The 25,610-nt window shown below is 32.6% G+C and overlaps 1 protein-coding gene across 3 annotated transcripts in view; it reads right to left on the bottom strand.

Moving 5' to 3' along the window:
• Nucleotides 1–25,610, bottom strand: part of C2H15orf41 (chromosome 2 C15orf41 homolog) — a 272,031-nt gene that overhangs the window by 69,259 nt on the left and 177,162 nt on the right. The window contains exon 11 of one of the 3 annotated variants that reach the window (XM_031952051.1): nucleotides 17,946–18,622. The exons of the other annotated variants lie outside the window; for them this stretch is intronic. Within the exon in view, the coding sequence (XP_031807911.1) occupies nucleotides 18,619–18,622 (4 nt within the window). The 3' untranslated portion in view covers nucleotides 17,946–18,618. Of the gene's footprint in view, nucleotides 1–17,945; nucleotides 18,623–25,610 lie in introns of those variants that run through there. 3 annotated transcript variants of the gene reach the window in all.

The following is a 25,610-nucleotide window of genomic DNA, read 5'->3' as shown; positions in this document are numbered from 1 at the left end:
GCTCCTTTTTGAAGATGAGGGAAAGAAGGCTGACGTGGGTTATATGACTTGCCGCTGGTCACACAGCTAACGAGTATCTGACTCCAAAACCAGAAGCCTATACATTATGCCATGGCTCAAGGGATAATCTCTAGCCAGAGACAAGCTATTCAATAATAAAGCTACTTTTTTTCCCCATGTGAATTTCTATAAGAAAATAAAAGGATCAGGACTCCATTATCACTCCAAATGGACATTCTCAGCTCACAATGGAGCTTCTTAAGTCCATGTTTATTGCCCTGATTCACAAAAAAGATGTTTCACCCCGAGTCTGGCACTGCCTGTAAAATGAAAGATCTGCCCAAAGACAGTTAACCATATTGGGGCAGAAAAGATCCTGACCCAGTAAGAACAGCTCCTCTCTTACCCTGGACTCTGAAAGATCCAGTTGCTGAATCTACCTGGGTCAAAAAAAAAACAAAAAAAACAAAAAAAAAAAAACTTGTAGTTTTTATTATTTTCACATTATCTTAGAGTTGAATTACTGATATTTTTGAAAATGAATAATGAATTTGGCTTCCTTGAAGACTCCCTTCTGCAGGAAATTTCTCACTTTTCCACTACTACAAGTATTTTCTTTACAAAGTTCTCTCCCATTTAAATTATATTTATCTTATATATCTACAGTTGTTTGCCTATTGTCTTATCCGTTAGAATGTAAGCTCCTTAGGGGCAAGGATTGTATTGCAATTTTTTTTGGTACTATCCTCAGCACTTATGCAGCCTGACATATACTAAGCGCTTAATAAAGGCTTGTTGACTGACTGATTTCTTATTTATAATTCTATAGAGAGATATTCCCTACAGAATCTCAATCAATGCATGTTATTGAAAGGGGCACTGCTAAACCTAACTTACCTATTTTTCACTCCTTATTCTGGTCTTGATAAGTAGCCAAAGAATTCTCAAAACAGTAATATCTATGTAATATACAAGTGGTTCCATCAAATCTTGTGCTGACCCTGCCTAAGCTTATTTGTCATCTATAAAAATAAAAAGTCTGCATTTGCAAATCATTTAAAAGGTGTTTAAGTCTTTTCCTCACAATAACCCTTTAAGGTTTGTATAAACAGAACAATATCCCCATTTTTCAGGGTGAGAAAACTGAGGATTTGAGGAATTTGTAGATGGGTCAGAAATAGTAAATGTGTCAGCCAGGATGTGAAATGAGGTTTCTGTACTTCAAACCTAATGCTTATTCTATTTTATTCTGCTGCCTATGCACCTATGTTTCTGTCAAATAAAATGAGGCTCCTCTAATTCTTGGTGAAAATTCATACAGAAACCACTTGGCTGAGTACTCAAAAATGTTTCCTTTGTAGATATTGATCCATGCTTTCAAAATATCTAAATCGATTAGACTGGGTTTCCCTCATCAAACACCACTTCATGAATCTGAGAGATCTCTTTATGCAAAGAATTCTAAATAATGGAAACTGATGTGGAATGTTATATATTTCAGAAATAGCTAAATGTTCTTTCTTTTACTTTTGTCAATTGCATTTCCTTAGACTGGTCCTAGCTAGACTGGTCAGCTGTTATCAGAGGACAACAGGAGTTGAGATTCTACTGACTGGAATAGTTTGGCTAGCAGAGGTAAATGATCATTAAAAGAGGTTGGGGGAACAATCTATCAAAAATTTTAAACCAAATCAGAGTGGGACTAAAAAGAGTTGTAATCTAATCCAGGCTCACTAAAGAATTACATATATATATAGGCAAGTGACATAATTTTGCCATGCTAATAAAAATGAAGATAATTTTATTTTTCTAAGCACTTTGCTTCTGAAAGACTGGGCTGATAGTGGCTTTCTTAAATACATGGTATTAGACACTATTACAAATCAATGAGAATGATGATAATTACAAGATCCTAGTTAAAACTCTGTAAGAGATCTCAGAGGACATGTTAATCCAACCTCCTCCCCCCCCCCCCAACTTTACCCCATTCCCCTACTTGATTCTCCAGATAAGGAAACTGAAGTCTAAAAAGTAAAAGGTTATACAGGTCAGAGGTGGCATTTGAATCTAGGCCCTTTGACCCCAGAGTTACTGCTATTTCCACTGTATGCTATCTCCAATAAATGTCTCATTATAGGGTGGATGTGATCATGAATTCCCAAAGGCTAGATCAGTGGAGACCAAGCCCTAACTGGCACAAACATAACCTGGAAACCTAAGCTGGTATCAAATCTAAGCTTTGAATTAGGGTTCAGGGATGGCTACATGCTTATTTGATGACCTGTATTGACAAGTATTGAATTTTTTTAGCCAAAGTAACTTTCCAAGATCTTCTACTAAGCCTGTTTGTGCTCTGCCTTTGGAGCCAGATGTGCCCAAGTTGAGAAAAATCACAATTTTTTTGAAGTATTAAAGGGAAGATTATATTAAAGAGTTGAAATGATGATAGCCATATAAATAATACTTGCTCTCTTATTTGGCATTGTAAAACATAATTATAGTAAGGTAGAAATAAAAGATGTTTCTAATTGCTTTTATGTATTGTACAATATGTGTAGCATATTTCCTTTCAAGAACTGGAGGGTAACAACTCTATTTTATTTATTTATTCATTTATTGTTTGTTTGTTTATTCGTTTTTGGACAAAGTAAAGGGAGTATAAAGTAAAGAAATAGGTGGCAGGAGGGTAAAATGGAAAGACCACTGTTTGTCAAAGGAATTGAGTTCAAATTCTTCTCTGATACATTATACATATTAGGCAAAGCACTTAAACTCCCTAGGCTTTGGTATCCTCATCTATAAAATGAGGGTTAGACAAGATGACTTTTGAGAGTCTCTTGTAGCTGTAAGTCTGTGATTTTAGGTAATGAAGTAGCTTCTGCTTGTCTTGCTGAGACTCAAAGTATTTGTTAATGTTCAGTTTAGGCAAGACATGGAAATCTCTCTCTCTCTATGTCTGTCTCTTTTTAACTTTTTTAATGAGAATTTAACTACAGCAGTAAGCTCCAGGCTCCAAGTTTAGATGATAGTGTATGCTGGCTTTGTTCAGACTGAACAATGCCAAGGTCTTCACCAGATAGCATTGCTCCAGTGTGGAATGAAGAATTCTGCAGCCAGCATAATGGCCTGAGGATTCATCTACTTGACTTCAGGAGCTCTAGCTGCCCTCATTGCTCAAGTAGAGAGTAAATACAAGATTTACTTCTTTAGAAGTCAGACAATCTACACAGGTGAATAAAGTTCAGATTAGTTTATAGCCAGGACAGAAACACAAACACATTGTTTTTTGGCATCTGTTTTGTCTTAATCACAAGTTAAAAAATTCACTTGTAATCCTGTATACAAAAGCCATGTTTATATCAATATCATATGTAGCTCACTTGAAATCGTATACATTAAAACAAAGATCAGAAATCCAAGTTAATGGTCAAAGACAACCAATAACAAAATCACTAAATTCCAGTTGTCAAACATAATTTATTATGTATATTTCTGTACCACCACCCCCCTTTTGGGGGCCAAAACAGTAATTATTAAAACTAAAGTGATATGGGTGAGTGTTTATGACTTCCTATTGAAAAGCCTGACTTAAAGCCGTATTCATTTAAGGCTGAAGAAAATCATGTGGAGATCTCTGTGAGATGGCTTAGTGCCTTTATATTCTCTTGTCAAACCTCAGCAGTTTTATTTGTAGTGATACATGCCTGAGAAGGTTGGAGGTTAAAGTTGATAGGAGGGCCAACAGGAAAACGAACCAACTCCTTTCAAAAGATTACAACCTTTAACATATCAGGATCTGTCGGCAATTTCTGATAATTTTACAAGTCTGTGATTAGGATAGTTTTTTTTTTCTCTTAAACAAACTGATCCTCAAATTAGAGATCACATATATCTATTTTTATGCTGATTTAGTCTAAAGTTATGATATCTCTAAGTTGGTTGCAGTTTAAACTATTTCTTTAATTTTAAATTCACATTTTGCCCCTAAAAAATACTTGAGTTGGAGAAAGCTAAATTACCTGTTTTAATTTCCTGACAAGCTCCAAAGACAAAAACCTAAGAAAAGATGCTTTCCATTAAGATAACATGAATCTTCTGCAAAAGCAAACCTGGTTTACTACATGATGAGGCTACATTTTATTAGCATTTTATCTGGAATAAAGTTCCTCCCTTGATCCTTTTCTAGCAAATGCCTCATAACTGGAGATTCTGAACTGGATTGATTCAGGAACAAGGCAGTTCTGGAATAAGCCATAGACAAAAGGCTGTAGCAATAGTCAATTAGTAAAAAACATAAACAAAAATGCAGTTACGGCAATAGTTCTACCGAGAACAAGGAAAAATAAACATGGCCCTAGCATGGGAAGGCAAATGGCCACTCGTTTCTCATTTAGTGAGTCCATAGCCCAGGACAATGCAGTTCCACAAATTGATGTCAAGAACCTATATAAAGAAGGCACCTTTAACTGAATTGCTCATTCTATAAGAAAATAGGATAAAAATGACTACTCTGTTTACCCTTTGCCTTTAATTCTTTTGTTAAGAGCTATGGTTCAGAATTTACAGATTCATGATAAGAAATATTTTTGAAATGAGAAATAATAATTTTTAGCATGTATCTTAATATAAAAGCATAATCATTTTTTGCTCACCCAAATAATTCACAGAAGCCATTGGACTTTTAAGTTTTCAGATTTGTAAAAGAAATTTTTAGCTACAAAATGTGAGTGAAAAATATATTCTATGTATCCTACAGTTTTGTTCTATGAAAAAGCAGCATAGCACAGTGCTATATTCTGGAAGACTTTGAGGTCAAGTCTAGCTTCTGACATATCATAATTGGGGAATGAACTCTTAACATTCAGGTAGTTTTCTATGTTTCAGGTAAAGACATAATACTAATCTACATCAATGAAGGGCATATTCACAGTGGGAGTTTGCTTCATGATGGAACTCACCAGTCTAGACCCAGAGAACTGGGGGTGGACGGTATGGGAAAGATTAAAAAAAAAAAAAAATTAGACACTTTTAATAGATACATATAAAAATGTTAAAATTCATTTAAGATAAAAAAGCAGTAAAAAAAAAAACTTTTTAAATAACTCAAAAAAATATCTGAATCAGCTTTTATTAAACTTTCAAAAAATAAACATAAAACCAAATCTGGATTTAGGTAGGTTACAAGTTTCATATGGGATAAGGATGACATCTGAAAAGAATTCTAAAATGACAAGAATAAAAAATTATTCTATTCTAGTAAAAGGCAATACTGACCTCTGTTCATCCAGATATAGCACATAACCTGAAAAATGGTAAGAGCAATTTTACCTAGTAGCATCTTAAAATGTTTTTAAGAAAAGACTTACTGATTTTTCATGGAATGCCAACATTTAGATCCATAAGAAACTTTAGCAATCCTTTCTTTTATAGATAAGAGAAGGTAAAAGTTAAATGACTTTTGTGAACTGAGCAAGAAAAAATGATGAAGCTTTGATGTTGTTAACATTTATGGTCAAAATTATTATTTCATATTTCAAAAATTAGTATAAAAGTAATTCAAAATACCTCTCATCATATAGCTATTTCCTTGTCATAAGTTTTCTATGAGCTATTTTACCACATATAAGTGTTTTCTGATATGGCACTGAATGTCATCCAATTTTAGGAGAACCATTAACTTTTAGATAAAATTGCAAGAGAGTAAACTTTTTCAAAACACTATCAGCCACTGCAAAAGATGAGAAAGGCAAAGTATTTATGAAAATTATTTGCCTGGTAACATCTAATTAAACATTTGAAAATACTTTTGTGGTTTCTATTAAGACACTTTTGGTTTTCTCCAGTCATGTCTTACTCTCCATTATCCCATTTGGGGTTTCCTTGACAAAATTACTGAAGTAGCTTACCTTTTCTTTTTCTCCTCATTTTATAGAAGAGGAAACTAAAGCAAATAAGGTGATAAAGCTAGTAAATGTCAGAGACCAGATTTGTACTCAAAAAGATAAGAATTCCTGACTTCAGGCCTGGCACTCTAACTACCATACTACATTATAATCACTGTGAGAGGCAGTAGAAAAGAAGTGATTTTGGACTTAGTAATAAGTTTGTCACTTGACAGAGTAAATTTATAGTTTACAAAAGAAAAACTGAGACCTGGAATAGTTGAGTTGAGTAATTCACCAAGGATCCCACTTAGTTAAGTTTTACATTCAGAAGTTTAATCCAGAGTTCTTGGGGTCAAAGCTAGTCCTCTTTTTATTGTTACCCACTGCCTCCCCTCTGTCACTTAATTTCTCAGTACCCTAGACACAGCTTCTTAAACTGAATGTGGGGTTTGCAAAAGTATGATTTATTATCAGTAAATTTTTTATTTTTATATCTATTTTATATACCTATATAAAAATTTCTTGGGTGAAAAGAGATTGCCAGTGGAAAAAGTTTAAGAAGACTTGGCCTAAACTGATTTCAGAAAAGCCTGGAAAGATTTATATGAGCTGATGCTGAGTGAAGTGAGCAGAACAAGAGAACATTGTACACAATAATAGCAAAATTATGTGATGATCAACTATGTTGGATTTAATTTTTCTCTGTAATACATGATTCAAGAAAATTCTATAGAATTGGGATGGAAAACTATGGAGACTGAATGCAGATTGAAACATAATATTTTCACTGTTCTTTTGTTTGCCTTTTTTCTCTTTTTTTCTTTTTGTTCTGATTTTTCTTTCAAAACATGACTAATATAGAAATATATTTAAAATGATTGCATAGATACAATCTATATCAGATTTCTGGCTGTCTTGAGGAGGGAGGTAAGGAAGGAAGGGAGAAAAAATTTGGAAGTCAAAACCTTATAAAGATGAATGTTGAAAATTATCTTTATATGTAATTGGAAAATAAACTACTATTGAGAAAAAATTAAGTTAAAAAAAAAAAAGAGAAAGCCTGCTTTAGTCTGCTCTTTAACACTATAAGCTACAGACAAATGCATGTTCTTCTTTGAAGGAGTTTGAAGTAGTTCCCTCTACTGATGGAAATCAGGTCATGTCTGAACCAAAATCATGATAAAAATAAATAATTTTAACCTTTCAATTTCAAAAATTGCTTCCAACTTCAACTTGTTTAAATTTGTTATAAAAAGCTACCTTTTACTAATGAGGCCATTTAAATGTATATACAAGTGAGTATGGCATTTAGGTTTTTTAACAGAATTCATTATTAGGTCTAGGTGGTACAATGAATAAAGCACAGGGCCTGGAGTTGGTAGGTTAGATCAGGAAGATTTAATTTCAAAAACAGCCTCAGACACTTTACTGGTTATGGGACTTATACATGTCACCTAACCTCTATTAACCTCGGTTTCTTCCTCTGTAAAATGGAGGTAATAATAGCACCTACTTCCCAGGTTTGATGTGAGGATGACATAATAGTGCTTAGTATTAGATAATAAATTTAGCACAGTGACACACAGTAGGTTTTATATAAATATTAACTATCATTTTTATATTATATCAAACTTAAAGCTCTGAAAACATTTATAAATAAACCTCAGTGGGCCTCAGTTTCCCCATCTATAAGGTGAGATGTTTGCTTTAGATGAACTTTTGTGTACTTTCTAGTTTAATCATTAACCTTGTCAAGTCGAATTCATAAGTAGAAATGTTGGGGCGAACACAGTAATATCCAGTGGTATCAGGAAAGCCAAATACTAGAAGCAAAATACCCAACATCTACTACCTGATTCTGTGCCCTGGTAACAGCAGTTTTTCAATGGATAATATTTTAAAATAAATAACTTTCCAAGCATTAAGGGCAGGCTTATATTATTCAGTACATATATTGACTCTGAAGATATGTGATAATGATGCATTCATAAAAATTATTGATAGACACATATAATCTTTGTCAATAAAAGAACAATAATATGGGTTTGAAAGCAAAGTGGATAATAGTCATAATGAAAGTTATACAGATTTTCTGGGGCTTAGCTTTCTCTCCAATTGACCGTGATTATTTTTAGAAAGGAATGGTTGCTTCATATAACAATAATGCTGGAATTAAGTTATTTAGATTCTAATGCACGTCAAAGTTGAACAAATTGCTAAGAGAATTTAAAAGGAGATACAATAAGCTCATCCAAGCAAGCTCTGTGTCTTTAGAAGTTCAGTCCTTGGCATATAAGTGGGTGTTTAATGTGAAATAATGACAATAATTTACTTATCCTTTATAGAACCCTAGCCTTGTGCTAACAACAAATAAAGTTTACCTTAAATATAGAAAAGTTTAGTGGAGAAGGACAAATTCACTGCTTTTAGAAGCATTTTTGAAACTTAAATAAATGATCTTTTCAGTATTTTTCTTGCAATGTACTTGACATATAATGTTTATTTTGCAGGAATGCACTTTTAAAAATTCATAAATTAAATTATATAATGAATGTTACATTTGAAGGAATATTTTTTTTTTTTAAAGAGTTATTTGGGTGTCTTCAGGAACTTCCAACATAGAGAATTATGGCTAATTAATGCCTTAATTTTACACTAGAAGGCCAAAGCCCCAAGGTCCCCAAACCTTGGATTAGCTATGAGACAATTAAAGTATCATAAATCGAAAGCTAGAAGGGACCTGGGACACTTCATTTTACAGATAAAGAAACTGAGGACCAGAGAAATTAAATGAATAGCCTAGTATCAAAGCAGAGATTTGAACCCAGACTTATTCATTCAACAACCATGCTCATTCATTCAAGAACCATGCTTCTTTCTATTGTATCATCATTGTTATTTCAGGGGTAGAGGGGGGTTCACACTGGCTGGTAGGGAGCAGATGTATATTTGTGTATAGATTAATCTAGACTTTAATTTCTTAAACTGTTTGCAATACTGTGGGATCATGAAGTTATGATATTTTTTATCAGTAAATATTTAGTTTGCATAGTTATATATCTGGGATCAGGTAAAAATTTCTCAGTGAAAAGGGGTCACAACTTTAAGAAGTCCTAGTCTAGATTTTCCTAGGGTTATTCCTAGAGTTGCCCAGCCTTGTTCTTGTGGTTTCCTAAATGGACATACAATGGATAGTAGTGGGTCTGGATGGGAAATGTTTCCTCTGATGTTCTCCTAGAGTAACAAAGTTGTCAAGAGGTATATGCATATGGACTAAGGAGGAAATAAAGAGTGCTGTAGGAAATATTTAAGAGCCACTTGATGACTCACCATGATAATAAGTACAGCATTTTACATACGATCTCATAAGGGCCTAACAACAGAGGTGGTTAAATTGAGATTTATAGAAATTATCACTCAACTGGCAAATGTCAACGGCAGAATTTGAACCTGGGTATTTCTGAATCAAACTCTGCTTGATTTTGTCCATTATATTACCCCTAACCCTGCAAAAAAAAAAAAAAAAAGGTATATACTTACCCCTTCCTATGTTAGCTCCCCTGTTTTTACAATTCCTTCTTTCAAACATATCACATATCCCAGAATCATGATTTTTGCCAGTAAGGAAAAAGAAAAACTTTCCTAAAGTTTCCTGTGTAAATCATTCTAACAATACTAGTTTCAATTGGAGCATCATCCTTTTAACAGATGTGAAAACTCAAGGTTAAAATAAAACAAAACCAAAACAAAATTCCTGAACATATTCAGGGTAAAAAAAAAAAAAAAAAAAAAAAAAGGATTCTTATTTTTCTGAAAACTAATTTTAAAAAATTTAGATTATGAATTTTTTTTGAAAATGAATTAATGTTTAAGATGAATTTTTCGTATATTTCAAGAGTCCTGACAAAAGATTATTCACCAAAACTCTCTAATTTGACAGATATGGGAAATTGGGCTGAGAAGGTAAGTGATTAGTCTGATGCCCCAGTTTTAAAATAGAAGAAGTGAGATTCACATCCAGGTTTTATGATTCCATGATAAATATTTTTTTTCCCCCTCCATTAGATTGTGAGAAGAACAGTGCACATACTCTAAATGCTTGGGAACTCATATCCTTATTTTTTTTTGCCCTTTTTAATGTGGGCATTAGTGGTCTACTCAAATACTACTCTCACTGGTGTTATAAGCTCTGACCAGTCATATCAAATGAGAAAGTCTTTACAGATAAGTCAAAAAACAGGCCTTAAGTAAGGCCTAGTCTGGTTTAGTTTAGAGACTCATCCCCAGAAGGTCTGCCACCAGGTGAAAATGATCTACCACAAAGTGAAGAGGTTGGTTTCTCTGTTGAAGAAAGTATATGTAATCGGTATAATCCTCATCTCCTTCTTTTTTTGACTCATTTCTTTCTTGCCTATCCTTAATCACTGAATGGGCATTTGCCTCAATCAAACTGAGACCTGTTACAGATTTTGGCTTAACAAAGGTTTCCTACTGCATTCAGGGCCATTTCCAGCCATCTTAATCTATATATGACCACTAGACCCAGATAGTTCTGAAGTAGAATGTGCCAAGAGCCAAAAAAATCTTACTGAGTCCAACTTGGAGGTCCTATGTCCTTTGCCTAATACCAATTTTATGTACTTTTACAAAATCTTTAATAATAATAATCAGGATTGGATTTATCTATCACCTGTGAGTAATTTCTTTCTGTCCACCTAAATATCATAAAAGTTCATAGGCCCTCAAATGATCAGGATAGCCAGGAAGACCAGATTTCAAAAAAATTTATAGACCTGAAATTATATCCTATTATAGTAAGAAACTCTGATGATCCTAATGGAAGTTACAATGATAAATTTACTCTTTGAGAACTTATTACTTAGGGACAGCTAGATGGCATGGTGGATAGAGCACCATCCTGAAGTCAAGAGGACCCAAGTTCAAATCTGATCCCAGACACAACACTTCCTAGCTGTGTGACCCTGGGCAAATCACTTAACCCCAATTGCCTCAGCAAAAAACAAAAACAAAAACTTATTATTTAATGTTTAGTGAGCTGAATTTCTGAGGGTATTGTTTCCTTATCTGAATCTTCTTATAAAACATAACACAAATATACACACACATTTTTTTTAATTTTAACATTCTGATTTCATAATAGTGAAATGAAAGCGACATCAAAGAAGAGTGTTTCAAGAAAGAGAGGAAGAGTGTATGTAACAATATCTGCAGAGATAAAAACCAAAAAGGATGATTACTGGAAAAAAAAAAAGGAAAGAAAAGGCAATGGATTTGGTGAGTTGAAAACACAGAGATCAAGGGTGACAACTGAAAGGGTAAATTTCAGTAGAATGGTGGGTGGAAGATAGATTGCAAAGGTTAAAAAAATTGAGGTGGTTATATAAAAATGGAGATTGCTGAATATAGACTGCTATTTCAAGAAGGTTAGTGGTGAGAGGAAGAAAAGACAATTGGTTAAGGGAAGAATTTTTTAAAACTTTGGGGCCTACACAGAAGAAAAGAAGACAGTGGAGTGAGAAGAGAATGCTCCATAAATTATTTATTTTCTTTGACATAGTCAACATCTTAGTTGAGATAGAATGGCTTAGAGCAAAACTGGAGTTTTTTAATCTTACTTTAAAGAAGGAAAGAATGTTTCTTCTTTAGAGACAAGGAAGAAAAAAATGTGTGAGAATATTGAGAAATTGTAAGGTGGAGAGAAAGGATACTGAGGAACAAATAGATTTGACCTCAGTAAAGTAGGAAATAAGGCTGTTTAATAGCTGGTCAGGATCCTAGAATGTAGTCTGGAAGATTGTATTAAGACAGAAGAGATAATTTAGTAAAAGATGACATTCACATAGTATTTATAAAGTATTTTTTAAACTAATATTACTTCAGTAGGTCTTTATTATAATTTTATGTTTCTATAAGGCTAAACTGTTATTGTTATCATTATTATTCCCATTTCTCACATAGGAAACAGATTCAGAAGTGAAATAGTTTTATCATTGGACACAAATCCAGTTCTTTTCCTATAAATGCAACATCTGATAAAGCTTCCTTTTATGTTTTTTAGTTTAAAATTATAGATTTTACCCAAGTGAGATACTATATACCCAAATATGACACGTTCTTCCCTGGTTTCCCTACTCTGCCAACAATGGTTTTGTTGATTAGCAGATGCTTTTGATAATTTGATGTTTGATCAATTATAAGCAATGGGGATTTGTTAAAGAAAAAATTTGAAAGCAGGATCAAGAACTATAGAATTAAGTTAAAACAATTAGATACAACTTTTGAAAAAGTGCAGAGAAAATATAAGGATTCCACATGATATAATAGGTAAGGAAAGCAGTGATTTTTGAAAAGCATTAAGATATGCTCTTCAAAAGTAACTGAAGATGCTTTATATATGAATTCCTATCTATGAATCATCTTTTTATTGTAAAATACTATTTAGTAATCACAGTGACTAATGAATTTATTTAAATCTAAATACAAAAAATTTATAAAATATATTATTATGTACATACAATAAGCAACATAAAAACAACAGATCATATTGCTCAGACTATCATGACAAATGCATAAGTATAAAGTAAACTATATGATACCTCATTAAACAGAACATTATTTATCTCAAAACAAAGCTTGTGTGGAAATATAGCCATGTTTCTTCGTTCAGAAGTGAAGAAGTTATTGGGTCTGGCATAAGATAAATACTAACCTCAAAAGAATGTTGGTTCCAAATTTGCTAAGGAAGACTTGGGTTTCTTTATATTATCATTTATGAGTGAGAGATTATAAATCAAGTCTCCATATTATAAACATATTCTCTAGTTCTACCTTAAATAGTATTCCAGTCATTAGGAGATCTAATAAAATCCTAAGTGATAGTCAGTTAAGGGGAAAAAAAATTGAACAGTGAATAGACTGCTCTGGAACTAGGGCTTATTAGGAATAAGAAGATATGTTCTAAAACAGTTTATGAATGAAATAAGTATTGAGTTGAAAGTTCAGATCTGTGGGATTGATGAATCTCTGAATGAAGTTCCCCTTAAAACTCAAGATAATTTGCATATCAAATCCCTTAAATGCTGTGCTATGACTAAACAACTGGGCAGTGTAATTGATGGATCTGTTTTAGGGAGAAAGCAAACTGAGCTTACAAAAACCTTCACAGGAGAAGATAAGGTGGAGGCAGGGATCCAAGCGCTAAAAGAAGAACAAGTCAGGGTTATTTATAAACAACTACTTATCACATAGTCAGGTTAACCTGTCTCTAGTTTGCCAAAAGCAATCTAGCTCAATGCTGCTCTTAGACACAGTGTTAATTAGGCTTTTTTTTTTTTAAACTAAACTCAAAAGGGAAATAAATGAGCTTTCACTTTTTTTTTGACAGAAAAGTGAAAATAACTGGGGTAAAAAAAAAAAAAAAAGACAAAATGCTCCATTCAAGGGGGAAAAATTAATCAATATTTTGAAACATACCCTAGAATTTTTCTACTATACTATTTCATGCTAGTGTCCCTCTAAGATGGGAATAAGTGTATATAAACATGATAATTATGATGAGCAATACGTAAATGGATTTCACTGATCATTCTGGTCCCTTCAACTTTTGGTAAACAGGAGTTGGAATGTAATAATGGGACTAACAAAGGTCATAGTTCATTTTGAGGCTGAAATAGGTAAGGATACAAAGCAGAAACCCTTTTGGAGAAAGGGGTGGTGGTGAAGTACCACTTTAATTCATTATGATTCTAACTCTTAAATCAAACCTTAGAGGAAAAAAAAAATATTTATAAGACTCACTGTTCTGTGTTTCAAGCATAATAGCTTCATGGATGACTTTTCCTTTATCCACAGTAACATGCAGTATCCTTACTAATGTATTAACATTATGAAATTTTATAACATTTTAGATTTCTTTGAAATGAAAAGTCTCTTTTACTTTTTAATTAAATCTATTTCCCAGAAAGGTCTTTAAAGGCTCCACAAAGTACCTTGCATTTTATTATTGCTGACAGTTATCTAAACCACGCTTGAATGCTCTCTTTATCCTTTAGTGAACAATTGAAAGATCATATGCTAAAAGACTTGTGCTCTCTCTTCTTCTTGCCCTGTAATTAAGGCATTTTAATACATTTCCTCATAGTTGTTAAAAGAGCATACTGTTAAGATTCATGGAATGAGACAATTTTGACTCTGGCATCTACATAAACATATATAAAGTGAATGTGTCCTAATCATGTGTTAAAAAAAAAAAAAGCAACCCTTAAATCACTATAAAATGATGAGTCTATGGAAAATGTAAGTTGGGGTTGGAGCTTCTAATATGTACAATCTCTGAAACTACAAAAAATAACACTCTGTTAGGATAATCAATAATTATATATTAAAAATATATTTTTGCCCAAAATCTGTACAGGTTTAGGGAATTGAGTTTTCTTCTGCTTTAACTATGGAGAATTGTGTACAGTGATTTAAACGGCCAAATAAATAAGATTGTACTTTAAAATCTAAAAGGATTGAAGTCTTAATTAAGATCTATAAATAAGTTCCCTGATTATAGATGCAGCTATACGGAAGTCTATTTATCTTAATTTAACTTAAACTTTGGAGCTATTTTCATTTGCCTGAAGTTGAGGGACTGCAGCTCCAACTTGGCAAAGTGTGTTTATAAAAATAATGAAAACAAACTTCAAGGGTGTAAGATTTATTCAACTTTTAGAACTAGTTTGCTTTCTATAGAAGTGCTGTAATATATTGCTAAGGAATCACATATTTTAATTCTTAAACAACAGCCTTTCACTATAGTATTTACTGTCACGCACTTTTAAAAAGCACAAATAGGATGCTAATGTTTTTGTTGGGTGATAAATGAGAGTTTAAAATTTCCTATTTAGAAAATATTTGTGAAATATGAAGTTAATCTTTTCTCCCTGCTAAAATAACCCAGGTGGATTTGAATTTAGCTTGTTAGATAATTTTAAAATATATACATCTTTGGATGGACTTTGGGAGGGGATTGAAATGTTAGATTTTTCTTTTTTAATTAAAGTCAGCAACAGAACATCATTGAAAACAAACTTTAAGGTTAAATTCAAAATTTATATTGTAAATAATAACCTGAACAGTCTTTTACATTGATAATAGTTATTTCTGGAGAAGCTCAAGAAAATATGACAAATGTTTCTGACTTTTTTTTCAACTGGACCTGGAAGGTCATTGCCAAACAAAAAGAATACTGTACAACTGGGGTTATAAATTGTAAAACCTAACAAATTTTTTTTAAGTTTTTTTTTTTCTATAGAAAAGAAAGGATCAATGTAGTCAATATGGAACATATGGTGAGATGATAGATTTTTTTTTCTTGAAACCATTAAAGAATCTACCTTCAGATTAAAGAAAAGTTTTAAACCAAGATGATTCACAAAACTTGTAGTCAATCTTTTTCTTCCTTCTCACTCCACACACATATACATAAACCCACTCATTCAAAATAAATCTTATGTGATAGGCAGAATAACCTAGTTTGTTTTCAGGTTAATATGTTGCCATGTTATTGCTAAAATGAATATTTAAATACTCATAGCTCTAGATTTTTTGGGGGGAAAATTTACTTACGATATCTAGTTTTTTGTTTTGTTTGTTTTATTTTTTTTAAGGTCAGCTATGGTTTTTGAATTCATCTAACTCAAGAAATACAAAGATCCCTTTCACTTAACCTTTTTACTTTTTTTTCTTTTTTAGGATCATTTAATAAGAAGGTCAGGTTTTCATTAAACTTAATTCGTGTGGAACTAAATATTAAGTTAAGTTACTAAAAGTGCATAGCCATAAATTGGTTAACTTTTTAAAAATATCATGTTGCACTTTTAACTATAGTATCCCCAAATGTAGAAGGCAATAAAGTGCTGATGAAAAATAGAAGTGTTAGAAAAAAGAAAGTAGTACTTTAACTGATTTTCATGGCATTTGTGTTAAATAAAAATGTAAATTAACAAACAAAGACTTATATTAGTTTTCTCCCTTCCACAGCTTTAGCTAATAAAACTTCAAAACAGATTGGAGATGTACAGTTTTAAAATATGAAAAATGAACGACTTTAAATGGAACCATATGAAATTCACAACAGTATAGCAATCTGAGATAAAAATTACCAAAATTCAAATGAAGGAAATTCAAAATGAAATGGATGAAGGGCAATTAAGTACCTATTTTGACAATTCTAAGTGGTCAAGTTTTTAAAAGTATGACACAGGAACCTTAACCTATCTATATATGAGTGATAAATGAGGCATTTTGTGTCATTACATTCCCATAAATCACTTTCTTTAACTGCTGACGGCTTTTATCAGATCTAACCTTTTCAAGCTTCTATTAGAGTGCTAACATTTTCAACTTTGACACATGTGCAGTTTACAAATTCTGCAGCTGATTAACTCTGGACAGAAGCTCACTAGCATCATTGTCTTTAAGTTGGGTGAGAGCCTCAGGGTCTCAAAAACTCACACTTACACGACAGTACAAAAATTTCCAGTAATATATTTGGGCATGGGTGGGATTTCAAGTTGCTAAACAATTGTTTTCTATCTTGGTGACTCAGGAAATGATTACTCAAAAAATAAAAAAATAAAAATAAAAAGCCTGCTGGTACTTAAATTCTCTAAATACCCAGCTGAGTGATTTTTTTGGCCAAAATATTAATGGATAATCAATTTCCAAAGATATAAATAATAAAGAAAACCAAAGAGAAGGCAACCATGTGCAAGGCATAATTTAAAAGGGTTAGAATAATCATGGGGAGATTTAAGTACCTATTGGGTGATACCTACTCATTCAGACAAATCATCTTCTAAACTAAAAGTCCCTTTGGTTTGGTCTGTGTACTTTGTGGACTATTTTGATCAATGTAGTCAGTCAATTCAGGGATGTGGGGAAAAAAAAAAGAGCTACTTATCTGACATTAGTTCATTAAAATATTCTTTCTTCTACTTTTCAACCAATTGAACTGGCATCAAGAATACTTTCAAGTACTTGAAGAACTGCTATGTTGAAGAGGATTTGATTTGTTCTTCTTGGCTCTTGGAGTGATGTGTTAAAGCTGTAAAAGTAGATTTCACCTCCATGAAATGAAAAAAAACTTTATAAAAATATGAACTCTTCTGACAGGAAAAATCTTAATTAATTAATTATTAATTACCTTATTAATTAAGGTAGAGTGATCACTTTTGGAGATGTTGTTGAAGAGGAAATTCTTGACAAGATGATGTCAGGGATTTCTTTCAAACTGGACACCCCTGTGACTTCCTATAGAGTTCTTGCCTGATATAGAAATGACTCACACTACCTCATATATAGAGAGGTTACAACTTTCAATATAACATAGGAATAAGATACCTGGAATCACCATTGGATGAGGGACCTAAGAGACCTTTTAGTCCAACCTGTACCAGAACAAAATTTTTTTCTGTAACACATTCAAAAATCTTCCGCCTAAAAATTACTAACTTTTGAATAATCCATTTCACTTTTGACAAGCTTGCCAATTTCTTTTTATTTTTTTGGCTTTTTTTTTTTTTTTTTTTGAGGCAATTGGGATTAAGTGATTTGCCCAGGGTCATACAGCCAGGAAGTGTTATGTGTCTGAGGCCAAATTTGAATTCAGGTCCTCCTGACTTCAGGGTTGCTCTTTTTTTCTAAAGTATGTTGCTCTGGGGGCAGGTGGGTGGAAGTAGCACCACCCTGAAATCCAGCCTCAGCCACTTAGCACTTACTAGCTGTGTGATCCTGAGCCCATTTAACTCCAATTGTCTTGCAAAATAAATTAAAAAAAAAAAAGTGTATTGGTCAATATGGATTTTTTTTGTTGTAAAATCATTTTTCAGTCATACTTGATTCTTCCTAACCTCATTTTGGGGTTTTCTTGGTAAAGATACTAGAATAGTTTACCAATTCCTTCTTCAGCTCATATTATAAATGAAGAACTAAAGCAAACAGGTTAATCAACTTACCCAGAGTCACACAGCTAGTAAGTATCTGAAGCTGTATTTGAATTCAGATCCTCCTAACAGCAGGACTAGCATTCTATCCACTATATACCACTTAGCTTCCCCTTAATATGCAACACTATGATCAAATGTGGTCTAGCCCACAGGGATGTATTATTTGGATTTGATGTTTCTCTTAATACAGACCAAGATAGCATTTCAGTTTTTGAATGTTGCATTGCATTGCATTGCAGATACACATATACTGTTGATTCATACTTTTCTTTTCTACCTACATCATTTTGTATAACCTGTTGTCTAGCTATTATCTCCACCACCTTGTATAGTTGATTTTTGTTTGTGAGTGTATATATATACACACACATATATATGTAATATATATATATATATAAACATATAACGTAAAAACAAGAATGTATTACAGCAAATTTGACAAGAATGCCATCTAAGTAACCTAATTCATTGATAAATCATTGAACAGAAAGGGTCAGAGACAGTGAACCTGTGGCACTTTGCTAATGACCTCTTTCTAGGTTGACACTGATCTCATAATTACTGCTCTTTGGATCTGGTCATTCAAGCAGTTCCTATTTATCCAATTGTACTATTCCAGTTCATGAGGATATTCTGAGAAGACTTCTCTACTTAAAGAAGGAAGCAGAGATTGTTGTGAGCCAGGCTTATTACGGTAAGCTCTTGTATCATCACTTGATTTATCTAAAAAAACAAAAAATGAAACATACATAAAAATAAATAGTATTATCATCATTTTGGCTTTCAATTCCCTGTTAGTTATCCTTTCTTTTATAGTTCCACATTTGAGCAGTTCTTTCCTTATAGAGAAATGCTCTATTGAAATATAGCTATATTACCCATAGCATTGTCTTGTACAACTAGTTTACTCTTATCAAAAAAGGAGACGAGAATAGTCTTTCTGGCTTTGATTCTCATAAACCCTAACTGGTTCACACTGGACTCTCCTTCCTTTTCCAAATGTTGACAAACCATTCCTTTATAAATATTAGAATTTTCCTAGGAGCTATGTTAAAGATCATTGCCCTAAAAATTGAAGAAGCTATTTTCTTTCTCATAAAAAAAAAAAAGCCTTAACATTTGCCAATCTCCTGTTGTCTAATATTTATCAGATTGTTAAAATGCCATTAGTATCCCTAATTTGCAGCTAATTTGGACCAGGCTGATCTGAATTTCCTGAGAACAACTTTAATATTTCTTACTTATCTCATAAGAATTGTAATACATACATATACACACATATACAAATAAAAATACATTAAAAAATCATCATCATCTCGGTTTTCAATTCTCTATTAGTTATTCATTCTTATATGTTTCCTAATATGCATACAACTCTCCTAGATAAAGAATAGAAAAGTAAAACAATGAGAGTTAAGTAGTTCTCTCCTTTGGTCTATATCATTGCTTTATACAGCAAATGCTTCTTAGTCTTTTGATTTTCTTCTTGTCTCTAAGTAGCTAAAAAACCCTTTGTTGCCTGGGGCATTTATTTCTATCTTTGCGTTATTAAGAAACAATTATCACAAATTTAATTAAAATTAACCAATGTATTTATATTTTTATAACATGTAAAAACATTTTAAAATGTTACATTTAGTGAAATGTTCACCAATGTACTTGAAATTATCATTCTTTTTGGGGATGGGAAAGAGGGAAAAAGGCTGCAATACTGTTTCATATTTCAATCGATCATGTCTAAGTGGTCTTCATTATTTGAGAACAAAAATCAAAGAGAAAAGTAACATTGATTAGACAGAAGTTTCTATGATTATATACTTAAGAGTATAATAATATACTTTATACTTATCTATTAAATGCCATAATGTGTGTGACTATGTGTGTACAAAATGTTTTTGTACACATGGGCTTGTGTGTGAATGTCACAAATGAGTGAGAACAAAACCTCTAAAAACACATTCATTCAGATATAAGTGACAGACACTGAAAGATCAGCTCAAATTTAAAGAACCATATTTAATATTAGCCAGGCTGAAGAAAATCCAGATGTTGGTACTTTGACTACTAGAAAGCTGGTACTTAAATAGTTCTGATAAGAACTAAGTAGATATCAGACCTAATTGTAAAGCCTGAAAAGACAAGTAGAAGGCAGGAAAACTGAAATGTTTACAAAAGACCTTTCTGTAGCAGACTGCCTCTTGTTGATAAATGACAAATCTTGAAAAAATAGTTAATGAAGGACAAGTTTTTCCAGTGTCACAACCAATAGTCTTGCAATGTCACCATCTAAGCATTATCCATGACAAATTAAAAACTTCTTTATTTCACTAATAATGTCACTCATCACCGAAGCTGTGCAGTTATACTTTGACAATTCAGATGTAAATCCTGGGTTGCCTATGTGTATTCATGACAAAGGCATATTTATCATTTAAAACAAAAGGACATGACTTCTGGGTGTTCATATCAAAGGCCAGTGATGGATGAGGCCATGCTAATCAAAAGAGAGAGCAGAAAGAACACAGATGTTTGCTACTTTGATTAAGAAAAGACCATCCAAAAAAAAAAAAAAAAAAGAAAAGACCATCCCCCCTCAAAAAAAAATTCCCAATATGGCCTTATTTTTGAAAAACATTTGATTTTAGCAGATATTTTAGAAGCTTATATATTCTGAGGTATAGATAATACTAATATTTAAGTTCAAATCATATAATGCTAAAGGCATCAGATCTCAAAGAATTCTCATTTCTCAACAATTACTCAGTGAAATTCCTACAACTGGTAAGGTCCTCCCCCGTACTTATTTTTCATGCAGATTTATCAAAACAATATAGAAATAAAAGCTAGAATTCACTGAACTAACTGATTTTTAACATTCTTTTAGTGGATCACTTTTTGTACTTGTAAGTTGAACAAGACTTCTAGGAACTATAAAGCCATCAGGCCCTAAGAAATGCCTATTTTTATTATGTCTTAAGCTAGTATATCTGTACAATTTGCATTTTACTCCCTGCTCTTACAATGAAAAGAAAAAACAGTTGCTGCACTTATTTTAAGTTTTTTTTTCCCCCCAAAAGAAAGCAATTAATTCTAGTGATCTCAGCATGCATGCACAGCTTTCTGATGAGAGACTTACAATAAATGTGGTATTGGGGGGAGGGCGGGAAAGATATTTAGAGTGCTAGGGCTATTGATAGCAACTTCTTCCCATCCCACTGATGAAGAGCTATCATCAGGACTTGCTAATAGAAATCCAATTTACAAGGTAGGACCTAAACTGCTAATTTGAGTGCCTTTCAAGATGCTCAGGGTTGGTAACACTTCAAACTGAAAACAAATACACAGTATTATTGGGATAGGGCTATTTTCTTGTTTGTTACAATTGGGAAGCCCCGACAGCAAAGTCACCTTGAAGAAGGCAGGGAAATCAGGGGGTGGGGGGACTTGGGGGTGGGGAAAGGAACAACTTTTGTTTTGATCTGTTTTCCTTGCTACCTTTCCATTTGGGGTGACAGCAAGTTTGGTGTCAAGGAGATTTAAAAACTCAGTCTTGGTAGAGTATCACCAAATAAACATGCAAACTGGTAGAAAGAAATAAAGGCTTAATCCTTTTCAAACTTAAATTCAGGAAATATTTCACTAGGTGAATTGCCATAAGCAAATTTTTCTTTCATCCCATTAACATCTCTATCTCAAAATAGGAAAAACAAGAATTTACCAATAGCAATAGCTCATAGTCCACAATGACAGTATTAATACCAATTACAAGATTTCTGAGTTTATTAGATCACCCAATGCAATCCATTTTACATTACTGGGCTGTACTTAAATTCTGCACTTAACCATTCTGAGTCATGGCTTCAGTAACTTTATCATAAAGTCATTCTTTGGTTATCTTTTGTTTTGTTTTGTTGGTTTGATTTATAAACTGGCTTCTTTCAGAGTGAATTAACAGTTGAATATGCTGGAGAGTTTCCCACACAATATATTAAGAAGTGTTTATGGAATAACAAAAATGCTTCACCTTTTGGCCTTTTTATGAAAAATTTACTGGATGCCTAATATATTTAATATTCAGTAGCATGTGAGAATAATTTTTATGCAATTCTGATAGTTAGAAAGATAGATAACTCAATTATTAGATCATCTATCAAAATATTCAGATGTATAAGAGGCTACTAAAAAGATTGATGACTGAGAAAGTCCACTGATTCTCTAGCCATCATATTCACGCATTTGGCTAGACAACATTTTTCGCTGCCTTCACAAGCAAGCTTCATTACCCATCACTCCACTGAAAAGAGTTTATTATGAGGCTGCCATCTTGGCAAGACTATTATTTAGATGATAAATGCTGGGGAAAAAAGTGTGTCTAGATTTTTTTTTTAAAACAAAAAAAGATGAGCTTTTTTGACACATAAAACAAACAGCATCTAAATTTCTAATTAACTTAAATTTGGCAGATACAAATATAGGTCAGTTAATGCTATGATATTATTTTCCATCTGATTTTTGCCCTTAATTTGTAAAATGTAAATTAACTAATTAGAAGGAAAACTGCATTGTTGGTGACAAAATGCTTCAGCTGGGTCCTTGCTTCTTGACACTTATGATCAACTCTAACAAATTATTGCTAACTGATAGAAAATTATACCTCCTTCCTTTTATAATGTAAGAAATTTTCTTGAAAATTAAGATCTTGGAATCTAGTCAAACAACAAGATCTTATACATGTTTACCCTGAAAGCAAAATGGTAAATAACTATAATGCTAGGTCCATCATGGACTTTGTGTGTTGGATCTACTGGCAATAGCTGAAGAAAGAAAATTGTGGATACTAAATACTGTAGAGTTTAACATCTTATGTTTTCTATGATATAAAAAAATGGAACTCACATTTAGCTCCATAACAGTTTATGTACAAGTTATTTTAGAACTTCAGGATTTTTTTCTTTCTTTTTCTTATCCTCTTCTGTCATTTCAATGGATCTATTATGGATTTCAAGAATTAGTGAGAGGACAGCAGTGGCAAGTAAAGAATGGTGAGAAAAAAGAGTTTAGTTGCTTGAATTTTGGCACTAAAACCTGTCATTGTTAAGTAAGATTATATGATGTAATAGTTAAGTGGAAAGAGGTTTTTACCTACTCCTAGGTAAGGACTACAGTGCAAAGTATATTCAAACTGTCAGATGTAAACGTCAATTAAAAATTACAAGAAATGCTGAAAGGTAAGGTCTATAGGGGTTGCTCTGTTTGACACAGTGGAGAATCTGTGACCAGGCCTTTGGCAAGGCATAGCAAGATCTGTGCTGTCAGTTTCTATAGTACACAAACTTAGATGTCTAATCTGAATGAGAAATACCAGGAAAACGGGAGCTGAAGCCTTTTGGGAATGTAGATTGGAGCTGAAAGCCTTCTGTCTGGAATATGAGATAGTCTTTGGTGATGTGATGAAGTTTGAAAGAGCAGAAAAAAAAGAGAAAGAGAAATAATTCAAAGACATGAAAAATATCCTGGGTGCCACTGGAAAGTTGATAAAACATTCCAACACAGATGAAAAGGGTCTTTGTAAATTAAATTCTAAGTTCAGACACACCTCCAAAGTACATAGATAACTTATGTTATAAGGCTTTTGTCCAAGATAAGTTATCATGCTGAAATAAGAAGAATTTAAATGTTATTAGTATTTTCTACTCCTTAGGTAATATAATACAGTCCATTATGATACCTCAATCCTTCTTAATTTTCATACTTATCAAAAGCATAATCTAAATAATGCTCAAAGAAAATTATTATAATTATTTTATTTTCCTAGCTGGAATAGTAGTGGGATAAAAAGCTTTCCAACCAGCTTTTCAAGAAGAATATCACCCAGGGTATTCAGAATTTTTTTTTACATATTTTGAAATATAAATGATAAAAAAGTGTGGATGTCTACCTATACAATACATACATAGTGACATGAGGTTATTTAGGCAATTTGAAATTTCAAATTAAAATAATGTTTGCTTTATATATCAACCATTTCAAGTGAAAGTGGCATATTTTAGCACTCCATTTTATGGTAGGAAAATGGAATGGGGGAGGAGCATCTTTGCATATGGCACAGAATTCTCTGTTCAGTGATTGCCTTAGTTATAAAATTCTGGGAAAGTCACTTATCTTCTCTGCCTCAGTTTCCTCATCTGTACATTGAGGGGGCTGAATGTGAAGGCCTCTAAAGATCTTTTCTAGTATTGAATTTGTAATCTAATGATTCCCCACATCCCACCAATTAACACCTCAACCTCTTCAAATACTAAATGAGTATTCACCTAAAGGCACTTACTTTAGGAGCTATGCAAAACATGGGTTCTGTCTGCTTTTCAAAGACCCCAGCTGTCTGAAATCCACGAAAATTTTGTTTTCCTCATGAAAATAAAGACAGGTAGTTAAACATTGGGTATTTTAAAAGATTTCCAGATCATTTAGTTTTTCTCTCCCAAACATTAATTTTATGAAGTTAAATTGGTGATATACAAATGAAGATTACTGAATTTGTTATTAGTACTCATATGAGACTTTGGATTGGATGAAGCAAAAGTAAAAGGGAGAAGATTTTTTAGAAGATCAATTTCAAAAGCTATTCATTCATTTACCCTGTCTTGAGGGGTGACACTCTTGTGTTTGTGGTGTGAAGATTTCTATGATGAAGGAGAAGAAAGAGGAATTCGATGTGTGTAGAATAGCTTTACCAGCCCCAAGTCCTCCAGTACTGCAGTAAGGTCAAAACCTTTCATCACTGTACTTGTGTGTCAAAATATGTCAACAAACCATCATCTTGTAGGAAGAAGAATGACCTTTCAGTTCTTTTTATTTGGGCTGCCAATGAAGCCTTGGAAGCAGGGTATGTGTGAACAGTTCTCCTAGCTACTTGACAAATGCAAGGTTTCCTCTATATCTACTTGTTAAAGTGCTAGGTTCCTACATGTTGGTACAAGTTCCTAAACCTTTACAACTCATGAAGAAAACCAGTATTGCTATATGTTACATGTTACACAAGTAAGGTCATCCATCAACTCACAAAATCATTCTAAATAATCAGTGAACACTACAGATGGCATATTGTTGGAAGAATACCGTTTTTCTAAAAATAATGTTTATAAAGTTTAGTCAAACGGGAGTGATGAGATTGTGATTATGAGATTTTGATCTCTAATGAGATTAGAAATATTTTAATTCAACTATTCTCAGTTTTGTTAATCATATCACTTATTTTCATTGTTGTCTTTTGTACATATATATGTTAATATAGACCCAGCCAGCATTACTGACGTTCTGAGTTACCTTGCTAGCAATGTAAGGGATATATACTAATCCAGACCATTTTCTAGATATTTCACTGACATCAAGGAATAATCACTGCTTTTGGCATACCCTCAAAAGAACTATTTCAAAGGAATGTAACTATCCTTCAATTCATCTGCAGGGTTTTCTAGTAGCAGATCTACAAATTATCTATTGATAAGGGTCCAAAATTTGGGGTCAGTTCAGTTATTGACTTCTATAAGAAATTTATTTATTTACTTATTCATATTTTGAATCTAACAAACTTCAAGTTGAATATCCCCATACAGGAAATAGAACTGAAAAAGAACATTATACCTTGATACCATGAATCTCTGTAGTATACAAGTTTGGTTTTCTTTTAAAATATATAATAAATTTAATA

The sequence above is a fragment of the Sarcophilus harrisii genome, chromosome 2 (genome assembly GCF_902635505.1).
Source record: "Sarcophilus harrisii chromosome 2, mSarHar1.11, whole genome shotgun sequence".
In the NCBI taxonomy this organism is placed as follows: domain Eukaryota; kingdom Metazoa; phylum Chordata; class Mammalia; order Dasyuromorphia; family Dasyuridae; genus Sarcophilus; species Sarcophilus harrisii.
Note: the sequence above shows the minus strand (reverse complement) of the source record. Positions and strands in the feature narration are given on the sequence as shown.